This window comes from Castor canadensis, unplaced genomic scaffold, assembly GCF_047511655.1.
Source record: "Castor canadensis unplaced genomic scaffold, mCasCan1.hap1v2 HAP1_SCAFFOLD_88, whole genome shotgun sequence".
NCBI lineage: Eukaryota > Metazoa > Chordata > Mammalia > Rodentia > Castoridae > Castor > Castor canadensis.
Genome location: NW_027395334.1, coordinates 275,715 through 299,406, shown reverse-complemented (window position 1 = coordinate 299,406; position 23,692 = coordinate 275,715). Strand labels below are relative to the sequence as shown.

Genomic DNA, 23,692 nt, shown 5'->3' with positions numbered 1-23,692 from the left:
TGGGGAGGGATTGGGCCTGGCCCAGGGACTGAAAGGTGTTGCAGCCTGCCGTCTGCGGGAGTCCTGGAAGGGACAGCCAGGCCCCTTCGCTGAGAATGGGTCTCCCCGGTCAACCCCTGCCTCCGAACTAACCTGTCCCCTCTAATCGGAGTCCTCATGCCCCTGTCTCCGTTGACCTTTCATTGTAGAAACGGAGACCCCCAAGTCTTGACGATTTCAAGTGGGAAGACTGCAGCTCACAAAGTTCACAAGTCAGGCATGAGGAAAGGCTGGTATTTGACCCCCCGGGTGTGCGATTCCAAGTCTTGGGAATCGTGATTTAAACGGAACTCTTGGAGCTGGGGATAAGTAGGGAACTGGAATTTCACAAGCAGCCAGTTTAACGAATGACCACACCTCCTCTAGTGCTGGGTAAGCCAAGGTATGCCCCCAGGAGGGCCTGGAATCAGACAGCCAGGGCCCAAATCCAACCTCTGCCCATTTGCTGATGTGTGACCTTGGACAAGTCACTTCCTGAGCCTTCATTTACTTCCGCATGCTTTTCCCCTCATGAGTTTGCTATGCAGGTAAAATCTCCATGCCATTCCTTTCGCACACAGTAAGAGCTCATTCATGACGGTGTTGTCATGGTGGTTTGCTGACTGCTAAGAGGGCTTCAGAAGACAGGGGTTAACTGCTCCTTGCTGCCCATTCTCATCCCTTGGAATTTGCTGCCAGAGCTGGATTAGATCCAACCGCCCACACTTGCCCACTCAGGGCGCTCCTGGGAGACTATACAGATTATTCATTTTATTCGTTCAGCAAAGGGTTCTCACAGCTCCCTCTGTGCCCACCCCAAGCAAGGATATACTGGAGGCACTTGCAGGGATTCAGCCCCAGACCTGGCCCTTGGGGACCCCTGAGCTGTGGGAAGTGTCAAGGGAAATCAGTAGGTGAAGGTTGGTCCACGGAGACGGACCAAACCTGAAGGGTTGGAAGGAGAGGATTTGAAAGGGTGGATAGAGACCAGGTAGAGAAGGGTGTGGCTGAAATTTAGGATGTGCATAGGTGGAAGGCTTTAAATAGGAGCTGGAGGAACTGGGTATTTTCCTTGGGGCAATGGGGAGCAAAGGGGGGTGTATGAGCAGGAGAAGGTTCAGACATGACTACCAGAAAAATTCCTGGTGGGGCATCAGTGGCTCACACCTGTAATCCTAGCTACTCAGGAGGCAGAGATCAAGAGGGTTCGAAGCCAGCCCGAGGAAATAGTTCTTGAGACCCTATCTCCAACCCAACACAAAAAAGGACTGGCAGAGTGGCTCAAGTGCTAGAGCACCTGCCTAGCAAGTGTGAGGCCCTGAGTTCAAATCCCAGTACAGCCAAAGAAAAGAAAAAGAAAATGTCCTCTAGATCCGACTGGAGGATAAAATAGCCAAGGCCGAATCTGCCATCCACGAGTTTTACAGATTGAGAAACTCAAGCCAAGAGAGGAGCTGGGACCACCTCAAGGAGACTCAACGTGCTCGAACTAAGGCCTCCTGGGCTCCCCGCCAAGGGGAGGTCACTGGGCTGCAGCCACAGAAAAGCTGCCAGCCAGCTGGGTGCCATCTGCCGGTCTCCCCCTGGGGGATGAGAAGGCCAAGCAGCCGCTTCCAGTGGCTGCCACCAGCTGCGCCGCTGTCTCGCGGGGGCACCCTCTGCGGGTGGCCAGGAAGACTACAACTCCCAGCTGACCCGGGACATAATGTCCTGTACGCACGCGCAGAGGGAGGACGCGCCATGCTCCCGTCACCTACTGGTCGACAGGGAGAACTACACGCCCGGCAGGCTTGGTGTGCACGGAGAACGCAGCCCCTGGAGTCTCCAGGCCACGTGAGCTCAGCCGTAGGAGAAACTACATTTCCCAAAAGCCTTTGTCCCGGAGCGGTAGAGCCACGGAATCGGCGGCGGGGAACCGCGTGACCGGCAGCTGGACATGACTTTCAAGGCCGGATCCCTGTTGGGGCCCTTCGGTAGATCGGCGGCGCTGTTGGGGGGCAGGTGAGTCCTCAGGGGGACCCTTCTCCAAATCTGGGGATGAGGGCGGTGTCCAGGGCTGGCCCCAAAGACCTGCGATGCCTGGCGCACTGGGACCTCCCGCCTCTGCTCCACAGGTGGCTGCAGCCCCGGCTCTGGCTGGGGCTCCCGGACGCCTGCGGCCTCGGCGCTCCGCAGCAGGCCCGCGGCAAGGCCCGCGGGAACGAGTACCAGCCGAGCAACGTGAAGCGCAAGCACAAGCACGGCTGGGTCCGGCGCCTGAGCACGGCGGCCGGCGTCCAGGTCGTCCTGCGCCGCATGCTCAAGGGCCGCAAGTCCCTGACCCACTGAGCTGCGACCCTCGCCCGGCTCGTCGTGCTGGTGCGGGGAGCTGTGGAGCACCCCGAAGTGTGCAGAAGTTCGGGGGGGACCGCAAGGGGCAGCAACGCCTCTTAGGCTGTGGACACACGCAGTGGTCCCCCCGTCCCTCGCGCGTGCTGACCTCCTCCCGGGCTATTTTCAAGCAGAAGTCAGGCATCACGTTATTTCTTCTGTGAATGTTTCAAAAATGCATCGCTCCAAGATAAGGGCTCTTTAAAACAGTCACAAGACATCATCCTCCAACGTGAATAATTTGCAAGTAACAGTAAGCGTCTAATAAATGTCCAAATGTCCACTTATATTACGTGTCCTAACTTGCAGGTCTGGGAAGGTGGTGGGAAGGCAGGGCTCTCAGATTCTCTACCTGCCCTTGCAGGCAGCTGGGGGACCTTGGGTGAGGTTCATTTCTTCCTAGTGTTAGGTTGAACATAAGGACTGCCATGTTAGGGCCATACCCCCTCCCCCTCCCGGGCAGCTTACTGGGACCACCCACCATGTACTGGAAAAAACTCACCTGGCCCTAAAGAATGATAGAAACCCACCTTACGCCATTGTCACCAGGGGCAAGAGTCTGTTGAACAACCAACTGACTAATCACCACTTATCTCCCTTACTACCCCAGCAACAAGCCCATCACAAGTTTTCCAGGCACTTTCTCCTCACCCTCCTGCATGTGCCCCCAGTCTGGAAGCGCTGTGGGCTCCAGCTCTCTTGCTGGAGACCCCCTCCGCAGTTTCCTCCTCCCAATAAAGCCTGTGCTGACGCTGAGCCGTCTCCCGCCTATCCTTCCATGCCTTTTTCCAGTCTAGTATGTGGTGCCGAAAGCTGGGAGGGGTTTGTAGGCTCGACTCCCAGCTCTTCGCTCTTGCAACCTGAGTCGTCCTCTCCTGTCCCCTTTTCATCATTCCATCTGTCCCACCCTTTCCGTCCTCTCCTTTCCTTGATAGCTCCGACAGGGACCACACCCCATCACTGGACCCTACATTCAACACTGGTCTTCAATTTGGGTGAGTTTTCCCCTTTTCCGGGTTTCTCTCATACTGCCTGTCAGAGTCCAGGACTCTCTCTGAAGCCCTGGCCAAGCGAGAGATTCCCTCCGTCCACCAAGTAGGTGGACTCAAGCTGATAATTTCTGAGGACACAGAAAAAATCCAGGTGCCCTGCCCCAGAGGCATAGATAGCATCTAGTCCTCTGATGCATCCATCTGTCTTACCAGGTAGGACCACTGTAGGGATTATCATCGCCTTTTCCACAAAAATGGGCCAGAAATCGTCCAAGCCTGCAAGGGAGAGGGGGGTATGACCCTAACATGGCGGTCCTTATGTTCACCCTAACACCCGCTGTGCTGCTGTTGGAATAATGCTTGGTTGCGTCCAATCATCGAGCACTTGCTGTGTACTTGGGGACCCATCCCTGATCTGCGGCGACCTCCGTCTGGCAGGGAAAGTGGATTCGTACCCAGATTCGGGCTGAGAGGGGGATTGTGAGGGCTCCCGACTTGACCATGACAAGAATGCAGTCAAGGTGGGCTTCCTTGAGGAAGAGGCAGGGTCTGGGAGGAGAGATTGGGTAGGATTACATGGGGAGCTGGAGGGGCCTGGAGGTGGGACTGGATCCTGGGGCAGTAGGGGACCACAGAGGCCTTTGAACAAGAGTCTGCCTTGCCTGCTCAAATCAATTCAAGCGACTACTGCGGGAGCTATATAGGTATGCCGAAACCCAAAGGAAACGTTGAGGAACAAGCTGGGAGTACAGCTTCCAGGACTGCTGTGAGAACCTCATGTGGAAAAGAGCAATAACCCTAGTAAGAGGAGAGCCCTGCGGAACCTCTGGGAGTTGTGAACTACAACTCCCAAGAGATTTTGCGAGAGCGGCCTCCGCCCACTTCCGGATCTCACTTCCATCTCTTCCAAGTCCCGGGCGGGGGTTTTGCTATTTCAACCGAACTTGACTATGAAGGGAGGAGGCGTGGCGACCAATGGAAGTGTGGGTTTTCCGGCCCTGGCCAATGGGAACAAAGAGAGGCTCTATACCTTGGGGGTGGGGCTACATTGCGGACCAATGACGGAGGGCGATGGCGCCATCAGTGTGAGCTGTGCGGTGGCTGGAAGTTACTGTGCGGCGGCGGCTAAGAAGGAGGCTGTGGTGGCGGCGGCTGCGGCGGCGGCGGCGGCGGCTGCGGCTGAGGAGGCAACGGAGGAAACAGAAGATGGTGAGGCTGGCCGCTGGGCCCGTGTTCCCCTTCCAGTAGACAAAATGGGCCACCCATCTCTAGTGTCCCCCGAGGCCCCTCACCGCCCTGCCCGAACCCTCCACCCCGGCCCCGCCCCTCGCACTGACCTGTAACCTTCGACCTCCCCAGACCCTGCACTGAGCTTCCTGCAGGCCCTGCCCGAGCTCCTGCGACCCCTGACCCAATGTAGGCTTTCCAGGCCCTGACAACTCATTCATTTCCGGGTCGCGACTCCCCCCGGAAATCGCCTGGGGTGGGCAGGGGTCCCCCGAGACCCCTAGCTCTGGCCTCGTCCTGGGCGCAGCGGGCCTGGACTCGTCCAGTTAGGAGGATGCGGGAGGCCGGGCGGGGCGGGGGAGGGGGGCTTGACACCGCGACATGCGGGGCTTTGTCGCCAAAGGAAGTGCGACATCGCCGATCGCGGCGATCCCCCAGGGCCCCGGCCCCTCCCCACGCCCGGGCTCCCCTTGTCCCTCGGAGGGGACCCGCTCATTCCTCTCATCCCCAGGGCCTACCTGGTAAATGAGCGCGACAGCTTAGCGGACGGGGCCCTGCGTGCTCAGGACAGTGACCGCTCCGCAGATGGAACTGCTCTGGGGCGGTGACAGCCTCTCCTGGCTGCCCCTGATCTGAGGGGGGCAGTCCACAAGCATTTGGGAGGCTCACATCCCCTCTGGGGCTTGCCCAGTGGTTCTTGGGGTTTGGTCCCCCACCTGTAAAGTGGGGTGTGATCCAGCCCCAGGGTGGATCCAAGGTCCCTCTCCATCCTCACTCATTGGCGTCCCCACAGCTGGCAGGGTTACAGGAGGTTGGATCAAGACGAATTCAGGCCCATGCCCCTACCTAGACTCTCAACCCACAACCACAGTCCTGGGGATGCGGTAGGGATGGTGAAGGAAGACTTCCCATATGAAGGAAGTGGGGAGTTGTGGGCCTGGTGTGCGAATTCCAAACCTGGATGGTACCCTTGGTTCATCCACCAGTCCCCACCCTGGGCCAGGTACTGTCACCTCGCACCTGGATGCCTGCCCCAGCCTTCTCCCTGGTCCCCTCAAGCCCACCGTTTTGGCCATCCTGAACTCATTCCCAATCAGGAGTTTTCAAAGATACAAACCAGATGTTACCACTTTCTAATTTATAACACCCCCACACACACACTTCCTGTTGTGACCTATTGTGACCCAGTGCCTGCCCTCAACCCCCAAGGCTCCTGCTCTCCTCTGTGACCTCATCTCCCCTCTTCAAACCTTCCCTTTGAGAGCTCCAGCCACACTGGCTTTTGCTTCCTCATGCTTCAAGTTTCTGCCACCCCAGGGCCTTGGCACTCACTATTTCTTCAGCCTCAGTGCTCTTCCTCCTGTAAGCAAGCATCATGCTTCAGACTTAGGGAGGCCCTATTTCTTCTCATCCAGCTCTGTGGGTCACCAGTGAGCTGCCCCTACAGGGATGGGGACACAGGTCTTCTGTTTGCTAAGGTGATAAATAGCTAAGGGCTGGCCTAGCTGAGATTGGGGTTTTTTCCCTGTGCCTTGAGGCCTTGTTTTCCATCCTAGCTGACAGGAAGTGGGGCCCACACATATTCAGCACAAACACGTTGATACTGTCCGCTGACCTAGAGGTCTGAGGTCACTCGCCCCAGGTAACTCAGCCTGCAGGGGCCAAGCTGGGATTAGGTGCAGGAGTCTGAGGCTCTGTGTCTCTCAGTACTCCACTACGTGAGCCCCTGTGAGCCCTGCCGGAGCCTAGAGTTGTCAGCCAGGCCCTTCCTTACACCCTTGGGGAGGTGCCAGTCCAGCAAGGGAGGGGGGATGGAAACAGATGACCTCGTGGAGTGTGAGCCCCTCAAGGAGAGGCTCCCAGGGTGTGGGGACAGTCAAGGGGTGGGAGTGGTTTGATCTAGTGGGGAGGTTGGCGGGTGTGTCCTACATGGACAGAGTGGTGATAGGGAATTGAGCTGGGCCAGGGCTGTGCAGGGACCTGAGCAGAGCAGGGTCATGCATCACTGCCTCTGTCAGGCCCCCAGACCAGCCAGACCTCTGCCCTGCAATGTCCTGGGCCTCACATGGTGCCCTAAGGCACCATGACCTCATAGCCACTTCCCATGTGCTGTGCAGGTTTCTGATCCCTACCTGTGGCTCACCCCAGGGCCTTGTGCCCAGCCCAAGCCTGTTGCATGGTAGGAGCCAAAGGCAGCCTGCAGAGTGGGCAAAGCTGGCCTCATAGGCTCCTGGGCAAGGAGGACGCCTGTGTGAGGGTCAGCTCCCGGGTGGGAGGTGGAGGCTGGTGGCCACATTCTAGCTCCCCAGGTTGACCCAGGTTGCCACGGTCTCTCTGGGGCCAGCAGAGATGGGGCTAGCCCTGGGGGAGGTGGGACTCCCTTGTTCTTTCCCTCTCCAAAGGGTGGCAGAGGCTCTCTGGGGCCTCAGGGACAGAATGGACTACCCAAGGGTTGCAGACTTGCCTGTAGCCCACAGGTATCCAAGTGTTCTACTTCCAGGCACACCACACCACAGCAAGAGCTTAGTCTCTGAGGTTGGGCAATCCTGGCAACCGGTGACCACAGATGAGTCAGAGCTGGCCTCTCTGCTTCATCTCCTGTCTTTATGATGGGGGCCATCAGTCTGTCTGACTGACTCGAGGTCACACATGGTGATGTCATCCTTTGTAAGCTCCTAGCTCAGGGTGGCACATGTGGGGGCCCCACATTGGATGCAGCCGTTGCCCACTGTCCCACCCTAGGCCTGACCAGCAGGGCCAGATCAAAAAAGGACTTTGAAAGACTGAAAGGATTCTGTATACGGCCCCCCTAGAGCCATGGGGGCTTTGAACTCAGCAGGCCAGGCTCTGGCCGAGGTGTGTGACAGCAGGGACAGGATAGCAAGGTGGGGTGCGGCTCCATGGCCAGAGCACACATAAGGCCCTGGGTCCATCCCCAAACTGTAGGACAAACCCAAAAGACAACAGAGACAACGTTCAAACTCAAATTTCTGGGTTTCTTGGCTGTCAGAAGCTTGGACCCCCGGGCCGTTTCTGATGTGCAGCACATCAGACCCCTACCTACTGTCATGTGAGCCCACAGGGCTCAGGATGAACAGATGCTTGTCTCCTGGGTCTCGGTCAAAGGTGGGTCAGTGGGAGCAAGGCTGGAGGCTCTGTCCTAATGTAACTACAAGCCCAGCAAAGGCACCCCTTGTTGTGGGCTGGTGGGGGCCCAGGTATGACTGTCCCTGCCATTTACTTGCTGCAGTCTGGCATTAAACAGTCTTCTGTTGTGTCTGAGCCTGTTTCCCCACCTTGTGCTTGGTTACGGGATGCCTTCTGAAAAGCAGCAGTCTACTTCCACAGCTGCTCTGGGGAGGACCCAGCAGCTGTGTCACCTGCCCTCTCACTTTCTTTCTTCCCTATCTTCCAGGCAGATTTTTTGAAAGGATTGCCTGTCTACAACAAAAGCAATTTTAGCCGATTTCATGCCGACTCAGTGTGCAAAGCTTCGGTGAGTGTGTATTCTTGGGCCTGGGGCTCTCAGGGAGGTGCCAGGGTCTGGGGTGGCATTGGGGGATCTGAGGCCAATGTGCAGGGCCAGCTCCACCCTGTATCCTTGAGTATCTTTTGATCTTTGTTACAGGGTGGGTGAGGGAACCCCGGGCCCACTCACTCCTAACCCTCCTTTTCTTACCCTGCCACAGAACCGACGCCCCTCAGTCTACCTGCCCACTAGGGAGTACCCATCTGAGCAGAGTAAGTATGACTGTGGGTTTGTCTGTCCTGGCTGCTGCAGGCCTAGACTAAAGGCCAGACTTGGCTTTGAGATAGGGCTCCTTGTCCAGAGCCAGGCGCAGAAAGCCCCAAAGGAGGCACAGAAATTGGTCATGGGGGTCTGGGCTGGGGTGCACATGGGGCACCACCCTTCCTGCCCTGGGAGCGGCAGGAAGCTTGGCTCTCAGAATGCCTCCAAATTCCCACACCCTGCCACCCACCACTATCCTGAGTGGCCTAAGTCTGCCCATCACTGCCCCTCTCCCTCAAGCCAGATTGGTGTGCCCTGCCAGCTCTGTGTCACAGGCATGTAGAGAACTCAGACCCCAAGAGCAGGACCATCATGCAGATCTGGGAGTTGGGAGGGTCCTGACCGAGGGCCTGCAGAGTAGTAAAAGGTGGTTGTCGTGGTTTAATGTACCGATTAAAAAGAAACAATCCTTCCAGGCAAGGTGACACCCATGAACCCAGCACTTGGGAGGCAGAAGTGCAAGGAACTCAAGTTCCAGGCCAGCCTAGGCTACAGATCAAGACCCTGTCTCAAAAAAAGCATCCATTCAGGGCTGAGGTGCAGGTGCGGCTTGGTGGCAGAGCTTTTGCCTACCTTGCTTGAGGCCCAGCCATCCTGGGCCCTCCAGGTTGAGGCTTTTTGGTGACTGCACTTGTGCCCCTGGTCTGCCTGGGAAGACATACACATTGATCTGCCCCCTCCCCAAGCCATCCCCTTGTAGTTCACCCACGGGAAGAAAGGGTCTGCAGAGCAGCCGGCCCGGCTGGTAGCTATGTGCTTGGAACCGGGAACACTGGGCGTTCTGAACCTTCCTCTTGAGGGTGGGGTGCTGCCTGTGAGTCCCAGAAAAACCCCCAGGCTGAGGCTGGCCAGAGACCAGGGAGGGACAAGTGGTACCATCTGGGGACGGGCTTCTGCAGTGTCTCTGTCTTTCCTCCTCAGTCATCGTGACGGAAAAGACAAACATCCTCCTGCGCTACCTACACCAGCAGTGGGACAAAAAGGTAAGGGTGAGGGGAGACCCGGCTCCCATCAGGGTGTCTGACTGAGGAAGGACATGAGGAGCTGGGTGCTGGGCTTTTGAGTGGGTGTTAAGGGCTCAGTGGGGGTTTGCTGGGCAGTCCGGCAGAGGGAAGCATATTTCAGTGGAGAGAACAACTTGGAGTCACCGTGGAGTTCTGGTGGCTGGAAGCCTGGAGGATCCCAGGGCCTTGCACATGCTGGGCAGGCCATCTACCACTGAGCTGAAACTCCAGGCAGCCGGGCGCTGTGGCTCACGCTTGTAATCCCAGCTACTCAGGAGGCAGAGAGCAGGAGAATTGCAGTTTGAAGCCAGCCCAGGCAAATAGTTCTCGAGACCCTATCTCCAAAAAAGCCCATTACAAATAAGGGCTGGCAGAATGGCTCAAGTGGTAGGGCACCTGCCTAGCAAGCAGGAGGCTCTGAGTTCAAACTCCAATACTGCCAAAAAAAAAAAAAAATATATATATATATATAAATCCAGTTGGAGCAAGGTACAGTGGCTCATGTCTATAATCCTAGCTATTTGGAGGCTGAGATTGGGAGGATCGTAGTTTGAGGCCAGCTCAGGCAAGTAGTTTGCGAGACCCCCCTCTCCAAAATAACCAGAGCAAAATGGACCAGAGGTGTAGCTCGAACGGCACTGTGCCTGCTTTGCAAGTGTGAAGCCCTGAGTTCAAACCACAGTCCCACCACCACCACTAATGACATCAAAAAAATCAAGCCAGTGTGGGTCCATGCCTGTAATGCCAGCACGTGGAGGCAGAGACAGGTTCAGGAGTTCCAGGCCAGTCTGGACTCCATATGAGACCCTGTTGCAAAAACAAACACATAATCCAGCCGTACAGCTTCCCCTCCTTCCGTGGAGATGGCGGCGTGCCCAGGAGCCCGAGGTGTCCTGCCTCAGCCAGGTGGATGGCTCCTCTGGATTTTTGAGAAACAGGCCATGTGCCTGCCACTGGGAGCCATGGTAGATCCCTGCTTACTGTTCGGGGAAGCAAGGAACACTCCGGACAAGGGTTGGTTGGGCAGGCCCTGCTGATGGGAAGGGTTGCTGGGCCAGGGGCCCTGGCTCCAAGATGCCACCACCTGGCTGGCAACAGGACTCGGAGCTCAGCCCAGGAAAGGCTCACAGGTCTGTCCTTCCCCGCCCCAGAATGCTGCCAAGAAGAGAGACCAGGAGCAGGTGGACGGGGAAGGGGAGAGCTCAGCACCCCCCCGCAAGGTGGCACGGACCGACAGCCCGGACATGCACGAGGATACCTAGGACTCCCACTCCCCACCGGCGCCTCCTGTGCCAGCTCCTCCGTCACCCACCCACCTGCCCTCCATGTGTAAGCGCCCCCCCACCTCCCCACAGTCCCCACACCCCACCATCCACACCATGTCCAACCTCATAGGAGCCGATGTATTTATTTCCCTTGAGTTTTTATTTATGCTGTAACATGTATCAAGCGTTGGTTAAAGGGGATGTCAGACCCTCATTGTGATGTCAGTAGATGGTTTTTAAAAACACAATTGATCTTGAACCTCCCCCTGCCCAGGTCCCTATCCCGAGAACAGAAGTGTGTCCTCAAGGGTCCAGGGTCAGGGGTCCTGCTGTGGCAGGGTGGCAGAGGTGGGGCCTGGCCAGGTGGCCTCGGCCTTCCTGAACAACTGAATGGCCTCCCTACCACCAATTGGTCCGGTCCTCGGAGACTCGGCCTAATCTTGAGGTACTCCGAGATGTACTCCACACCCAGGGCCTCACTCTAAAAGGGGCAGGGGAGACGCCAACCCTTCTGGATCTTTCTCTTAAGTCATTTTATCATGGACTAGTGCGTGCTCCGTGTCCACCCCAATAAAGGATCTTTCCTACTTGACCTCGCGTCTTTGCTCCACACGCCTTGGCCCCAGAGGACGGAGCACCTGAGAGTTCTCCTGGCATCACCAAGAGGGACGGAAAGGGGCCCCTCGTGCTGGGGCCCCGGGAACAGCTGGATTCTTTGCTGAGCCTGCTGCAGCCATCACACTCAAAGCCAAGACCTGCGAGGACCGGCCCTCTGCCTCACTCATCCAGGTCATCCCTGAGAGACGGTCTGTAGTGCTGAGGATGGAGCTGGATCACACTCAGAGCACCAAGCAGGGGCAGTGACAGCAGACGTGGTGTTTGACAGGAGAGGCCAGCTCAGTTGGTCTGGCCTCACACAACGTTGCTTAGATAAGAGCCAGACCTACTGTCAGCATCTGTCAGTCTGTGCTAGTCTGTGTCCCACGCCACTCGAAAGGGCTCAATGTGAGGCTGAGCTCAGGATGGAGGGGCCAGTTTGGGCTCTGGACAGACGGCCGTGACGACTGGGCTGGGGGTACGGCAACCCCCCCCCCCCCGCCCCAGCCCCTAGTGGAGGTCATGGTTTTGAGAGCTGAGTGTTAGGGGTGTCGGGAGTGAGCAATGGGGCATAGATGGAGGAAGGTGACTGGGAGGGTTACGTACCCCAGATCATCGATGGGGACCCTGCCTTAGCTGCCCTGCTCCCTGGGGCAGGTGGTGCTAGGTTGGCTGAATGCCTGAACCAGCCCTGGGCCTATGTAGTGGACTGAGGCCCCTGTAGTCACAGGAGGCAATGCAGGTGACCTTGTTCTTGTGTCAAGGTGTGGGGTGGGCTGAGCTCTAGACACGTAAGGAGTCTGCAGCCCCTGGGTTTGGTAAATCCTGGGCAGACGCATGTACCACTGCATGGTGGCAGACAGTGGGACCTCAAAGGTCAGGAGCAGAGTGGGAGCAGGTAAGCCCTGGGTTCACCCAGGCCTGTCCACTTCCCCCTAGAGGGGCTGGGTCCATCCTGCTCTCTGGCTCTGGTGGATCATGCCCACCAGGCCTCCTGGTGGTCTCCCCCAGGACTCATGGGTCTGTGTGCCCTGCCCCTGTGCATACACCCTCTGGTGGCCTGTGGTTCTCAGGCCTGTAAGCCAACCTCTGCCCCACTCCAGCATTGGGCCCCCCTTGCCCACTGTCCCTCAGAGCCTTCACAAAGGCTGCCCACTGGCCTCCAACAGGCCCCTAAGTACCCCTTGCTGAAACTGGCATCCCCAGCTGGGGGGGAGTGGGGGGAACAGGACACACTCCTCTTCCACATGAACTTGATGGTCTGACCCGCTGTGTTCCTGTCCCCATGTTGTTACCTCAAAAAGTCCCAATAATTTGTGTCTGCCATCCGTGATGGGACGTCTATCCCTGTCCTGGGCACCGCTCCCAACCATCCTCTTGATGTGGGGCTCAGGTGCCAGGTGCCTTCCAGTGTTGACACCCCGTACCCTTCCCACCTGTCTGGCTTCCCAGGTGCCAGCCCAGGAGGCGGTGTGCCAGAAAGTTCCACCTCTTCTACACTACTCGCCCTATGCAGCTGAGGACTGTCCTGTCCTGTCCCCATCACCCTCTTCACTTCTGAGTCCTTTCAGCATTCAGATTTCTCCCTCCGTCTACTAGGGGGCTGAAGCCAGGCCTCAGGCCCCACAGCTCCTCCAGAGCAAGTCGGTCCCCCAGATTCGGGACTTTAACATCTGTGGCCCTAAGACCCAATTCCTGAGAGGAGGCCCCTAAGGGTACAGCCTGTGGCAGAACCATTCCAGGCCCCCAGACACCCTGATCCATTGCTCTGACTTCCACACTGTTGAAATATACTTTTTATTGCATTTCTGCCGTTTTACAAAAATATGACAAAATAAATTAAAAAGAAATAAATAATCGCCTATTCTGTGTTTTCTATTGGTTTTGGGGGTTCCTTTCTTTCCCCCTCTCCTGGGGGAGAGGAAAACGGCAGATAGCGGGGTGCGCCCTCCCTGCGAGGGGCACCAATACTGGGGCTGTGGAGGGCGAAGCGCGCGTCCAGGCACCGCCCTGTTTAGTGACTGTATTGCATGTGGCGGGAGGCAGGGTGGGCGCTGCTAGTGCCAGCCACTGGGCCAGCACACGGCCTGGGGGCTGGGGCTGGGCGAGGGCGCAGGGGGCTCGGGGTCGGGCGGCGGGGGTGGGAGGCTGTAGAAGCTGGCGTCCCCCGGCAAGAGCTGGGGAGCGGGCGGGGGCCCGGCCAGGGCACAGGGCGGACACTCGGCGGCCGGTGGGGCCTGGCGGAGGGCGGCGCCCTCGCCCCCGCAGCCCCACGGCGCGTCCCACTGCCAGCAGCCGGCGGGTGGCGTCGGGGGCCGGGGCAGCGGCCTGGACTGCGGCGGCACAGGGCTCCGGCTGCGGCGGGTGCGGAGGGCAGGGGCGCCCACGGGGGCCAGCGCTGTCCCTGCGGAGGCGAGAGGGGCCGTTCCGGGGGCATGCCGCCCCTGCTGGACCCTCGCGGGGCTGGACTCCCTACGCCCCCTCCCAGGCACGTGAAAGGCCTTATTGCTTCTGATCAGAGAAGGGGGACAGCACCCCTGGGCGTCTGGGGCATGTCCCCTGCCTGTGGGCACTGGCCCCTCTCAGGCACAGGGGAGTCAGAAGAAGTCCTTCTGGCTTCTAACCTATGTCCCTGGTACTGCAGCAGCCCCCAGGGGCTCCCTGGGGGACAGGACTGCTGAACCCCAGGCTGGGGTTGGGGAGGGCAAGGTGGTAGGGGCGCCTGACTCAGCACAGATGTGGGTGCAGCTCGTAGCTGAGCCCCTGGATGGGCAGTCACAGCCCCCACCTCCAAAGGAAGGCCTCCCTGGACAGCTGGGCTGCTGCGGATTTGCATAGAGGCCTGGGGGGCGCAGGCCCCCCAGAGTGAGCTAGGTGTTGGGCAGAAGGGTGGGCAGGGGCGGAGGGGCTTCCCTCATCTGTCCTGGCACCGGAGCGGGGCGGGAGGGGCACTGGAGCAGGGGGCTTTGGATCCCTCCCTGGGGGCGAGAAGGGTCAGGCACAAGGCTCTCCAGGGTCCCAGTGACCCAGGTCCCCAACCAGTACCAGTGACGGGCCTCCTCTGCGCCTCTCAGCCCCTCTCTCCCTAACATCCCCTTCCGCCCGCCCCCTGCCCCCAAGCAGGGTCCGGCGTCCCCACCCCCGAGTTAAAGCTTGTGACCTGAGCCTTCCTCTTCGGCCCGGGGGGCGTCCAGCTCCTCCGCCGAGGCCTCATCCGCAGGCCCGCTCCTGAGGGCCCGGGCGCCGGGGGTCCCGTCGGGCCGCGCCTGTCCGCCCGCCCCGTTGGCTGCGTCCGCGCGCGGCCCGAAGGGGAAGAGCTTGCCCGCGTGGAAGGCCTTGGGCGGGGAGTGGCTGCGCTCGGGCTCCCGCCGCGCCTCGGGCGACTTGAGGAACTTGAAGCTGAGGAAAGCGGGCAGGCGCGTGTCGCCGCCCGTGGGTGACTGCGCGGGGGCCGGACGCGCCGCAGCGCCAGCCCCGGTGCCGGCCAGCGAGGCCGCGGTCCCGGAGGACAGGAACTTGCCCTGCAGCGGGATGATCTGCTTCAGCTTCATGACGTTGTTGGGCGCCAGCAGCGAGCCGGGGCGCTTGGGCCGTTCTGGTCCCTGGCCGGCCGCCGCGCCGCCCTTGGCCTTGGCCGAGGTCTTCTCGGAGGCGGCGTCCGGCCCCGCACCCTCGGCCCGCGCCTCCTCCCGGCCGGCGTCGCGCTCCCGCCGCGCGTGGTGCTCCGCGTGGCGCTGCCGCTCCTCCTCCTCCCGCCGGCGCCGCTGCTGCTGCTGGTAGTGGTGCTGGGCCTGGCGCTCGTGTCTCTGCGGGGAGCGAGCCGTCAGGGACCGGGATCCCGAGCCCTGCGGGGCCGCGGCGGAATCCCTCCGCTGGGCTCCACCGCACTGGGGAGAGCAGCCCCGCACCCACGCTGGGGTCCTCTGGGGGGAGTGGGACGCGATCCAAACGCTTATGGGGCAGTAACTGAATCCCTGGAGCCGAGCCCTGGCTTTCTGGGAATTGAGAAAAAACACATGTTCACTGGCCACCAACTCGGGCCTGGCAGACAGCCAGATGGTGTCTTAGGAACTGGGAGAGTAAACAAGTGCGCGCTGACCCCTCCTTCTGCAAGGGGCAGTGAGATCGGGAGCCGGCTGGAGTCCACCCTGCGGCCCAGCACCAGCAGCTGTGGCTGCTCAACACAAATCAATCTTCCTTTTCTTTTCTGTGCCACCCCCCGTCCCCCGCCCCTCAGAGGGTCTTGCTGTGTATCCAGGCTGGCTTGGAACTCTGGATCCTTCTGCCTCAGCCTCCTGAGCGCTGGAATTACAGGTGTGCCCCACCACACCCACCAGGTCAATATAAGTTTAAATCAATTAAAATTCAATAGGTTGGACGTACAGCTCAGTAGGAGAGCACTTGCCTAGGAAGCAAGAGGCCCTGGGGTCATCCTCAGCACCACAAAAAAAAAAAAAAGGAAAGGAAAACACAGGAGTTTCTCATTTCATTTCAAAATATGACACCCTCTCAGGATGGCTCCATCCTCTGCGGGTGCTCTGCGCATCTCCACACCTGGCGGGTCTGGGAGGGATGAGGAGAAGCTGGAACTTTTCTAGATGTTGTCCTGTCCCTAGCTGTGAGTGGGGTGCTGTCAGGTGGGCTGGTGGGTGACTGAATGTCCTCCAGAGAGCCTGGTACTGGACACCACCAAGACTCTGGAAGGGTCCAGGCCCACTGTGACCACTAATTACAGTCATCTGTCAGCAGGACTGGCTGCAGACTCCCAAAGATGCCCTACCCAGATTGTTCCAATCCCTGCTGTACAACACTGCCTGTGCGATCCTCCTGTGGACTAAAACACCTGACACTGTGTGAATGCCTGTTATACTGTATTATAGATCACAGAATAATGACAACAAAAAGTCTCAGCCACGCACTGTGGCATGTGCCTGTACTCCCAGATGCTTGAGAGGCTAAGGCAGGAAGATTGTTTTGGGGCCAGCAAGGGCAACATAGTTGAGACCCCAATCTCTAAAAAAGAAAAGAAACTGGGAGTGGTGGAGCAAATCTGTAATCCCAGCTTACAGAGGCAGAAACACGAGGACTGCAAATTGGGAGCCAACCCAGACAACCTTAACTTGGAAACAAAATACAAACACAAAAGGGCTGAGGGCATGGCTCAAGAGGCTGAATATGCCTGGTGCTCGTGGCTCACACCTGTAATCCTGACTACTCAGGAGGCAGAGATCAGGAGGATGCAGGTTAAAGCCAGCCTGGGCAAAAAGCTGAGACCCTATCTCAAAAAAACCCAAACAAAAAAGGTCTGGTGGAGTGGCTTAAGAGGTAGAGCGCCTGCTTAGTACCACAAAAATAAACAGGGAGATAAGATAGACGATAGAGCCCGCACATACTCAGCACAGATGCAGTTTACTTTCGGGGAGGCTCCCTCTCCATCCACGGGTAGTCCCAGTCTCAGATGTGGAACCCATGGACACAGAGGTCCACTGCGTTCAACCAGCTCTGTGCTACCTGCACATTTCCCCCCATGCCCAGGGTCTGGCCACCAAGATCCAGGCTCTGCCACCCGAGAATCCCCTGTCCACCCCACCCCGTACCTTGAAGGCCTCTCGCCTCTGGTACTCGAGCTTGGCCATCTCCTCGGCCACCCAGCCTGGGATGTCAGGGATGGCCACGTGGATGAGGTACTTGAGGAGCAGAGCAAAGTGCTGAGGAGACAGAGAGGAGGCTGCAGGCTCAGGGTCGGCCTCTCCCCGCCAGCCTCCCACTGCCAGCAGCCACCCACCTCGAGCACCACCACGGACACGATGGCGGCCTCTGGGCTCAGCCAGGGGAAGAGGCGCTGCAGCTGCCCGCACTGGCCGATGAGGTAGCAGTTCACCATGATGGCCAGCACGCCCATGGCTTCCATGGCCTTCTGCAGGGGAAAGGACAGTCAAGGGCCGCCAACCTGGTTCCTTCGGCTGGCCCTGGATCCCTGTGGGCCTCCCCACCGCCCACCTGCCACTGGCCGATGCTCTCCACACGCTGGCCGAAAGGCCGCTGCAGGCCGGTGCACAGCTTGAAGGCGTCGCTGCGAATCTCGATGAGGTTGTTGACCAGGGCGCACAGCGCGGCCAGCGGGAAGGCCGAGGAGAAGAGCACGACGTAGCCAAACTGCACGAACATCTCCTGGTAGTCCTGGAACGTGTCCTGCAGGCAGGGCCCGCAGCTGAGCCTCCTCCCTCGACCCAACCATGGCTCGCCACATCCGACCACACGTACGGCTTTCACCCCGACCTGCACCTCCGCCCTCCTCACCTCGTACTTCTTCATGCAGCTCTCCAGCTCCGCCTGGGTGATCTGGGGCGTGTGCTCTTCCTCCGGCGGGTCGATCCAAGACGACCGGTTCTGCTTCTTGTGCCTCCCTGCCGATTCTCCAGAACCCGGCTCTGGGTCGGGGCCCCCATCAGGCCCCTGATCTCGGCCCTCGCCCCCAGCCCGGCGAAGCAGGATGGTTGGGGGCTCTCGCTCAGGGCTGCTGCCAGGAGGTCCCTCTGCCTCATCATCTTCCTCCGCCAGCGTGAACACCCCGGGCTCCAGCCCCTTCTCCACCATGGTGGGGCTCCCCTCCTCCAGGAGGGCCTCGGGGCTTGGGCCTGCCCGTCGCCGCCCGGCCCCCCGCTCGGCGAAGCTGACCTTCTTCAGTCGTAGCCCGCAGTCCAGGAGGCCCCCTTCCTCGCCCTCGTCGTCCTCGTCGTCCTCCTCTTCCTCCTCGTCCTCCTCCTCCTCGTCCTCCTCCTTGTCCCCCGGAGGCCCGTCCCTGACCTCCCCGCCTTCCCCTGCAGGCCTCCGCTCCGCCATCGCTTCTTCCTCCTCCTCGGGAGCCCCGCAGCCCCCGCCGAGACACCTGCGGCCCCCCGTCCCGCCCTCCTCGGCCTGGGGTTCCAGGCGGTGGGGCGTCGGCCGCCGGAGGCTCAGCAGGCCGATCAGGGCCCGGGCCAGTTCCCAGGCGGCCTGCAGGCCGAGCTCGCCGCGGCCCAGCCGGCGGTACAGGTGCGGCTGCAGGACCTCACGCATGTTCTGGAGGAACTGGCGGGTGATCAGCAAGGTGGCCAGCATCTGGGGGCGGGAAGGGGGCGGAGGGACTGCGTGGGGCAGGCGCGGCCTGGACACCTGACGGGCCCCACCCTGCAGGTGGAGCACCGATTGCTAACTGTCCCTTGAGACGTCCCTGGACACAGCGCCCAGCCCCCATTGGCAGGCCACACACCGCAGCCCGGCTCCCGCAGCACGTGGAGTCAACCTCAGGCCGGGCCCAAGGCAGGGGCCAGGAGCCTCGGCGGCCCCCCTGCCTGCGGGTCAGCGTCCCGTCCCCTCTGCGCATGCGCCCTCAGCTCGGGGTGCCCGCCCCCAGCACAGCGACGCCCCAGCTCGCCACCCGCCAGTACTTTTGCCCGGGCCGCGAGCAGGAGAACCCGGAGGGAGAGGAGGAGCAGGCGGAACCGCAGGGCCACGAGCGGGACCAGCACCGCCCGCAGCTGCCGCTCGAGGCTCTGGGACAGGGACAGGACGAGCAGGAGCTGTGGAGGGACCGACGGACAGGTGGACGGACAGATGGGGGGGTGACAGGCAGAGAGAGGACGCACGGACGCACGGACAGAGAGGAGAGAAGGATGGAGGGGGGGGGAGGGGCTGCAGAGCCCTGGACCCCTTGCGCCAGGTCCGGCCCCCCGCTGGCCGCCGAGGGTGGGCGAGAGTCTCACCTCTTTCAGGCGCTCCATGTCCTTGAGGTAGAAGCCGATGTAGAAGAGGCTCAGGTATGAGTTGACAAACTGGAACTGCAGGAAGCAGACAGGCAGGCGGTCACCCTGCAGTCCCCCTGCACCTGCCCCCTGCCCTCCTGCCCGCAGCGGCCACTCACCAGGACCACCTTGATGATGAGGTGCTTCTCATAGGCGCTCTCTAGCCGATAGTTCTCTAGGAGCCAAGGAGTCAAGTAAGGGGGCCACCCTGGTCCCCCAGGGCTAGGGGGATCCCCAGGGCCAGTAGGGCCCTTTCCCCCGGGGTGGGCAGTGGGACGTCCCTTGGCAGAGCCTACCCATGTCGTTCAGCCAGATGGCCAGCTTCTTGTAGCCCTCAGCACTCACGCTGACCAGCAGGGCCAGCATGACCTTGGGCAGGAAGCGGGCCAGGCGGGGCAGCCCCTTGACACTCAGCACCAGCTCCTGCAGAGCAGGACGTTCATGGCTCACCTGGGCTCAAGGTGGGGCCACGGTCAAGGACAAGGGACTGAGGGTCACCTGCAGCTGGAAGCAGCCGAGCATGAGCAAGAAGACGCAGGCGAGGCAGGCCAGGCACAGCGGGAGGCTCACGAGCAGCTGGAAGAGCAGCCGCTTCCAGGGCGGGTAGTAGAACTCCTCAGCCCGGGTCACGGGGCTGATGCGACGCACACCCTGGGGAGGCAGGACGGGGCCAAGCTGGGACCAGAGGGCCTGCCTCTGCCCCACACTCAGCTTCCCGCTGCCATCACCATTGCTCCTGCGGGCACCCAGTCCCAGAAATGCGATTTCCCGCCCCTCCCCGCATGCCTCCCTCACACGGCAGCCCTGCCTCTCACTTCCTCTCCTTTGCTCAGCGCTGGCCCCGCCCAGGGGCTGCTCTCCCTGGACTCAGCCTCCCACTGACCCTGAACTGGGGACGGGGCTCCTCCACGGCCTCCCCTGGTGAGTCCAGCGTCCCCCATTTGTAGGCCAGCTCTGCTCCCCTGCGTTTCCACTCCTCCAAGAATAGCGTTGACCAGATCACATTGAAGAGGGCAAAGACCACGCAGGACACATCCCGGCTTGTCTGCGGGTGGCAGAGGAGAACTGAGCCATGGGCCAGCTGGCCCAAGGAGGAGGGTCCTTGGAGCCCTCAACCCCCACCCAGCCCCCCACCTGGTACCTGATCGGCCTCCGTGAACGTGTAGAGGACAGAGCCAAAGACAGCCGGGTACACCATGGCTGATGTATAGAAACCCAGCCAAGCAAAATACATGGCAATCTTCACCCCAAAGTAGTCACAGATGTCATCTGCCGGGGAGCAGAGGGTGCCGGTCACCTCCACCTGCCTCTGGGCCCCTTGTCCACGCCCCAGCCCACCACCCAGCACAGGTCCACACCTAAAGGCTGGTTTTCACATACAGCCTGCACCCACGACTTCATGAGACGGTTCAGGATACGCTGCTCGTGGACCGGGAACACCTGCTGAATGATCCCACGGGCCGCCAGCTCGGGGACTGTGGGAGGAGAGTGCAAGTGACCTTCGCTGTGTGCCCAGGTTAGCCTCAAACTCGCCGTTCTCCTGCCTCATCCTCCCCAGTGCCCGGATTACAGATAGGTGCCACATATGTGGCAACCACACTTTAAGTCAAACTGTTTGGCCTCAGTTTGTCTGAATGTCTAAGGAGCGGCTGCTGGCATCAGATGAGCTTGTGATGCCTCCTTTCCTAGAGGAGAAACAAGGCCAGGGGCCTGAAGACTGAGCACATGGAGCGCTGTCCATGGTCCTGCCAGTACCTTACCCCAGGCCCAGAAAAGGGTCTAGCCAGGACCCACCTCCCAGAGGATAAGCCCCACCCCTTTGCCACGGCCACGCCCACCAACTCACGGACTGGTCCGGCCCATCTAGTTAGGTCACGCCCCCCTTGAGCTCATTGGCTACGCAACTTTTAGTAACCCCACCCACCTTCCCCCACAGTAGGTCTCTAAGAGGCCGGCCCAATTCTCGGCCTGTGATTGGAGGGTTGGCCCCGCCTTGCTCACTGATTGGCTGGTCCTCAAGGAAGCGCACATTGTGCAACGCCTCGCCCTGCTTGGCACGCAGGTTCTGCAGCCAGAAGCGGATGATGCTCTGGCGTTCCTGTCGGGAGAGGGCTGAGCTCGGTGAGGAGCAGGGCACAGGGTGGGGACACCCAGGCCGGAGACACCGCGGGGACAGGAGCCGGCCTCACCTGGGAGGTGAAGAAGCGCAGCTCGCTCTCCACGTTCTCATAGATGAAGTCCTCTTCGCACGAGAAGCCGCGGGTGCCCCCGCCAAACTCGGCCTTCACGGCCTTGCGCAGACCCAGCTCGTCGGCCCCTCGCAGGAGGCTGCAGGGGACAGGGGAGGCGGCTCAGCCCAGCACGCGGGGGCGCGGGGCGGGACGCGGGCGCGGGGCCAGGGGCAGGGACTCGCCTCTCATAGGTGGCGGTGACGAAGAAGGCGTAGGCACGCGTGTGGCGGTGGTGGCGGACCTGCACGATGAGCTCGGGGATGCCCACGCGGATGTGGTTCAGCAGCCACAGCAGCGTGTGGTCGTCGGTGGTGTCTGCGGGGACACGGGGACCAGTGGCTCCTGCCCCGCGGGCCCAAGGCTTGCACACCCGCCGTGGGAAGGGGCGGGAGTGTCGCGTACCTGGGAAGGTCATCAACACGTCGCAGTTCTCCGTGGGCACCGTCTTCATCCATGCCTTGTGGGACACCAGGTAGCGCCCGGCCTGCAGAAGCCGCTTCCCGAAAAGCTTGTCTGGGGGCGCGCAGCAGGCGGGTCAGGGGCTCCCCGCTCCAGTCCGCCCTACAAATCTCACGCACTCGGAGACCCAGCTCCGACCCAAACCACGATCGCGGGGCGCGCACGAGCCTTGGCCACGCTAGGACAGCGCGTCCTCGCAGCGGCCTGGAGCTGGGCGCGGTTCTTACCCCCAAAGCACGGGAGAGGAAACTGAGGCCCAGAGCGCGTGAGTCATGTGCCCAAGGTCACACGGCCGTGCTGGGATTCGAACCCACGACCCCGTGATTCCGTATTCTCGGCGGAGAGGCCGGGCACCCTGGCCCGCCGCGATCCCGCAGCTCGGGGCGGCGGGGCTCCCCGAGGGGCGTGTCCGCGTCCCCGCCCGGACCCCCGTACCTGGACCCCCGCGCGCTGCGCCTCCCCGGACCCGCCCGCCAGGCCGCAACCTCAGCCGCAGTGCCGAGGAGCGGCCCTCGGCCGGACGCCAGGCCCGGACCCCGATCGCGCTCCCCGCCCGCGGACGCGCGCACCCGGGCACCTGCAACCCGGTGCGTCCAGCCGCCGCTCACATACCCAGAACTCCAGACGCTGGGGCCGCGGGCTCGCCCTCCGGCGGAGGCCTCTTGCCACGTTCCGCGTCCAGGGACGTGCCCCCGGCGCCCGAGGCTGTCTCGGCCATGGCGAGGACAGGTCAGGTTAGGGGCTGCAGGCCGCCCGGGCGCCGGGGGGCCGCGGGCTCATGGGGCCAGTGCGGCCGCGAGCGCGCGGGAGGAGGAGACAAAGGCCGCGCCCGCCCGCGCCGACCGCCGTCCTCGCGCACCCAGCGCTGCTTCTCGTCCCCGCCCGCGCCGAATCTCGAACCTCCTTCCTCTCGGGCAAGCCAGCCCGCCCGCCTGGCTCTCAGGTTCTTGTCCCCGCCCGTGTAGTTCGCTAGGCTTCCTTCCCGCACGCCCACTTGGGTCTCTGGTTCAAGTCCCCGCCTGCACCGCCCTCCCGTCTCCGCCTCGAGCTTCAGTTTCCCCATCTGCAAATTACAGAGTTCACGGGCACGGCTCGGAATCTGAGATGGACCGTGATTTCGACAAAGCAGGACGTGGGAGAGGGCGGACTGGTCTGGGGAGATTCATCACCCCAACGGGAATGCAAATAATTGTAGCATAATAATAATTAAGCCTCTGGGCCTTGGCACGTGCTGGTCAGCTGCTTGGGACATTCTTCCCGCCCTCTTCCTCTGGTGAACCCTTCCCTTCAGGATTTTTCCTTAGAGGGAGGATCCAGTACAAGTGTCAGGTTTAGCAAACAAAAAATCTTCCTAGTTCAATTACATTTTAGATGACCGAGTATTACCCATGTATACTAAAATATTACTCATGGCTTATTTGAAATTCGCATTTAAATGGATGGGGTTTTTTTTTGGGGGGGGGTGCTAGGCCCGCGGCGTCCTCTATTTTGCTCGATACCCCAACCGCTGACCAACCTGAGTAGCCCTCGCCTTTAGACTGTGAGCCCAGAGAGGGCATGGCCCATGTGGCACATAGTAGACGCTTGGTGTATATTTGTTGCAGAAGGAAATACTGGAATGGAGTTGCCCACTTCACACATGAAAAAGTTGGGCACGGCGGGGCATGGGAGGATTGCGCCCAAGAGCAGGTGCGCCGCCCGCCCGCCCGCAGGCTCCGGTCGAGAACCAGAGAATTCGCTGTGCGAAGGCGCCCCCGAAACCCCGCCCCCAGTGCAAGGAATTCCACCATCCGCGCTGGATTCTGCAGTCCCGCGCTGTCCTGGCTTAACCTGAGAGTAACCCGCGGGGCGCCCCTGTCTGCCGGTCGGAGAGCCAGAGAGCAGATCCACGGCCCACCAGGGCCAGAGGGGCAGGGGAAGCCCAGAGGGGAGGAGGCCGTGCTGGAGCTTCCGAG

The 23,692-nt window shown here is 60.8% G+C and overlaps 3 protein-coding genes across 4 annotated transcripts; 2 read left to right on the top strand and 1 right to left on the bottom strand.

The window, feature by feature from the left end:
• The first annotated feature begins 1,800 nt into the window (after window positions 1-1,800).
• LOC141420284 (large ribosomal subunit protein bL34m-like) lies at window positions 1,801-2,675 on the top strand. Its single transcript, XM_074064558.1, has 2 exons — window positions 1,801-2,019; window positions 2,133-2,675. Exons 1-2 carry the CDS (start codon window positions 1,955-1,957, stop codon window positions 2,344-2,346), a joined length of 279 nt encoding a protein of 92 aa, XP_073920659.1. The 5' UTR covers window positions 1,801-1,954; the 3' UTR covers window positions 2,347-2,675.
• A 1,756-nt stretch (window positions 2,676-4,431) lies between these two features.
• LOC141420283 (DET1- and DDB1-associated protein 1) lies at window positions 4,432-11,258 on the top strand. 2 transcript variants are annotated; one of them, XR_012444914.1, is made up of 6 exons: window positions 4,432-4,589; window positions 8,023-8,103; window positions 8,297-8,348; window positions 9,319-9,380; window positions 10,553-10,730; window positions 11,215-11,258. XR_012444914.1 is itself a non-coding variant. In XM_074064557.1 (5 exons), exons 1-5 carry the CDS (start codon window positions 4,587-4,589, stop codon window positions 10,661-10,663), a joined length of 309 nt encoding a protein of 102 aa, XP_073920658.1. In that variant the 5' UTR covers window positions 4,432-4,586; the 3' UTR covers window positions 10,664-11,258. The 2 variants fall into 2 exon arrangements, 1 of the variants encoding a protein (XP_073920658.1); XM_074064557.1 differs by having other exon boundaries at window positions 10,553-11,258.
• Window positions 11,259-13,046: 1,788 nt separating this feature from the next.
• Window positions 13,047-23,446, bottom strand: LOC109695616 (anoctamin-8). The gene is made up of 18 exons (XM_020178242.2): window positions 22,350-23,446; window positions 21,681-21,791; window positions 21,461-21,593; window positions 21,237-21,375; window positions 21,049-21,145; window positions 20,406-20,522; window positions 20,189-20,316; window positions 19,931-20,092; window positions 19,546-19,698; window positions 19,344-19,470; window positions 19,167-19,222; window positions 19,009-19,083; window positions 17,564-18,364; window positions 17,264-17,455; window positions 17,049-17,180; window positions 16,861-16,971; window positions 14,424-15,069; window positions 13,047-13,667 (listed from the first exon to the last, which is right to left on the bottom strand). Exons 1-18 carry the CDS (start codon window positions 22,453-22,455, stop codon window positions 13,321-13,323), a joined length of 3,633 nt encoding a protein of 1,210 aa, XP_020033831.2. The 5' UTR covers window positions 22,456-23,446; the 3' UTR covers window positions 13,047-13,320.
• Between the last annotated feature and the right edge of the window lie 246 nt (window positions 23,447-23,692).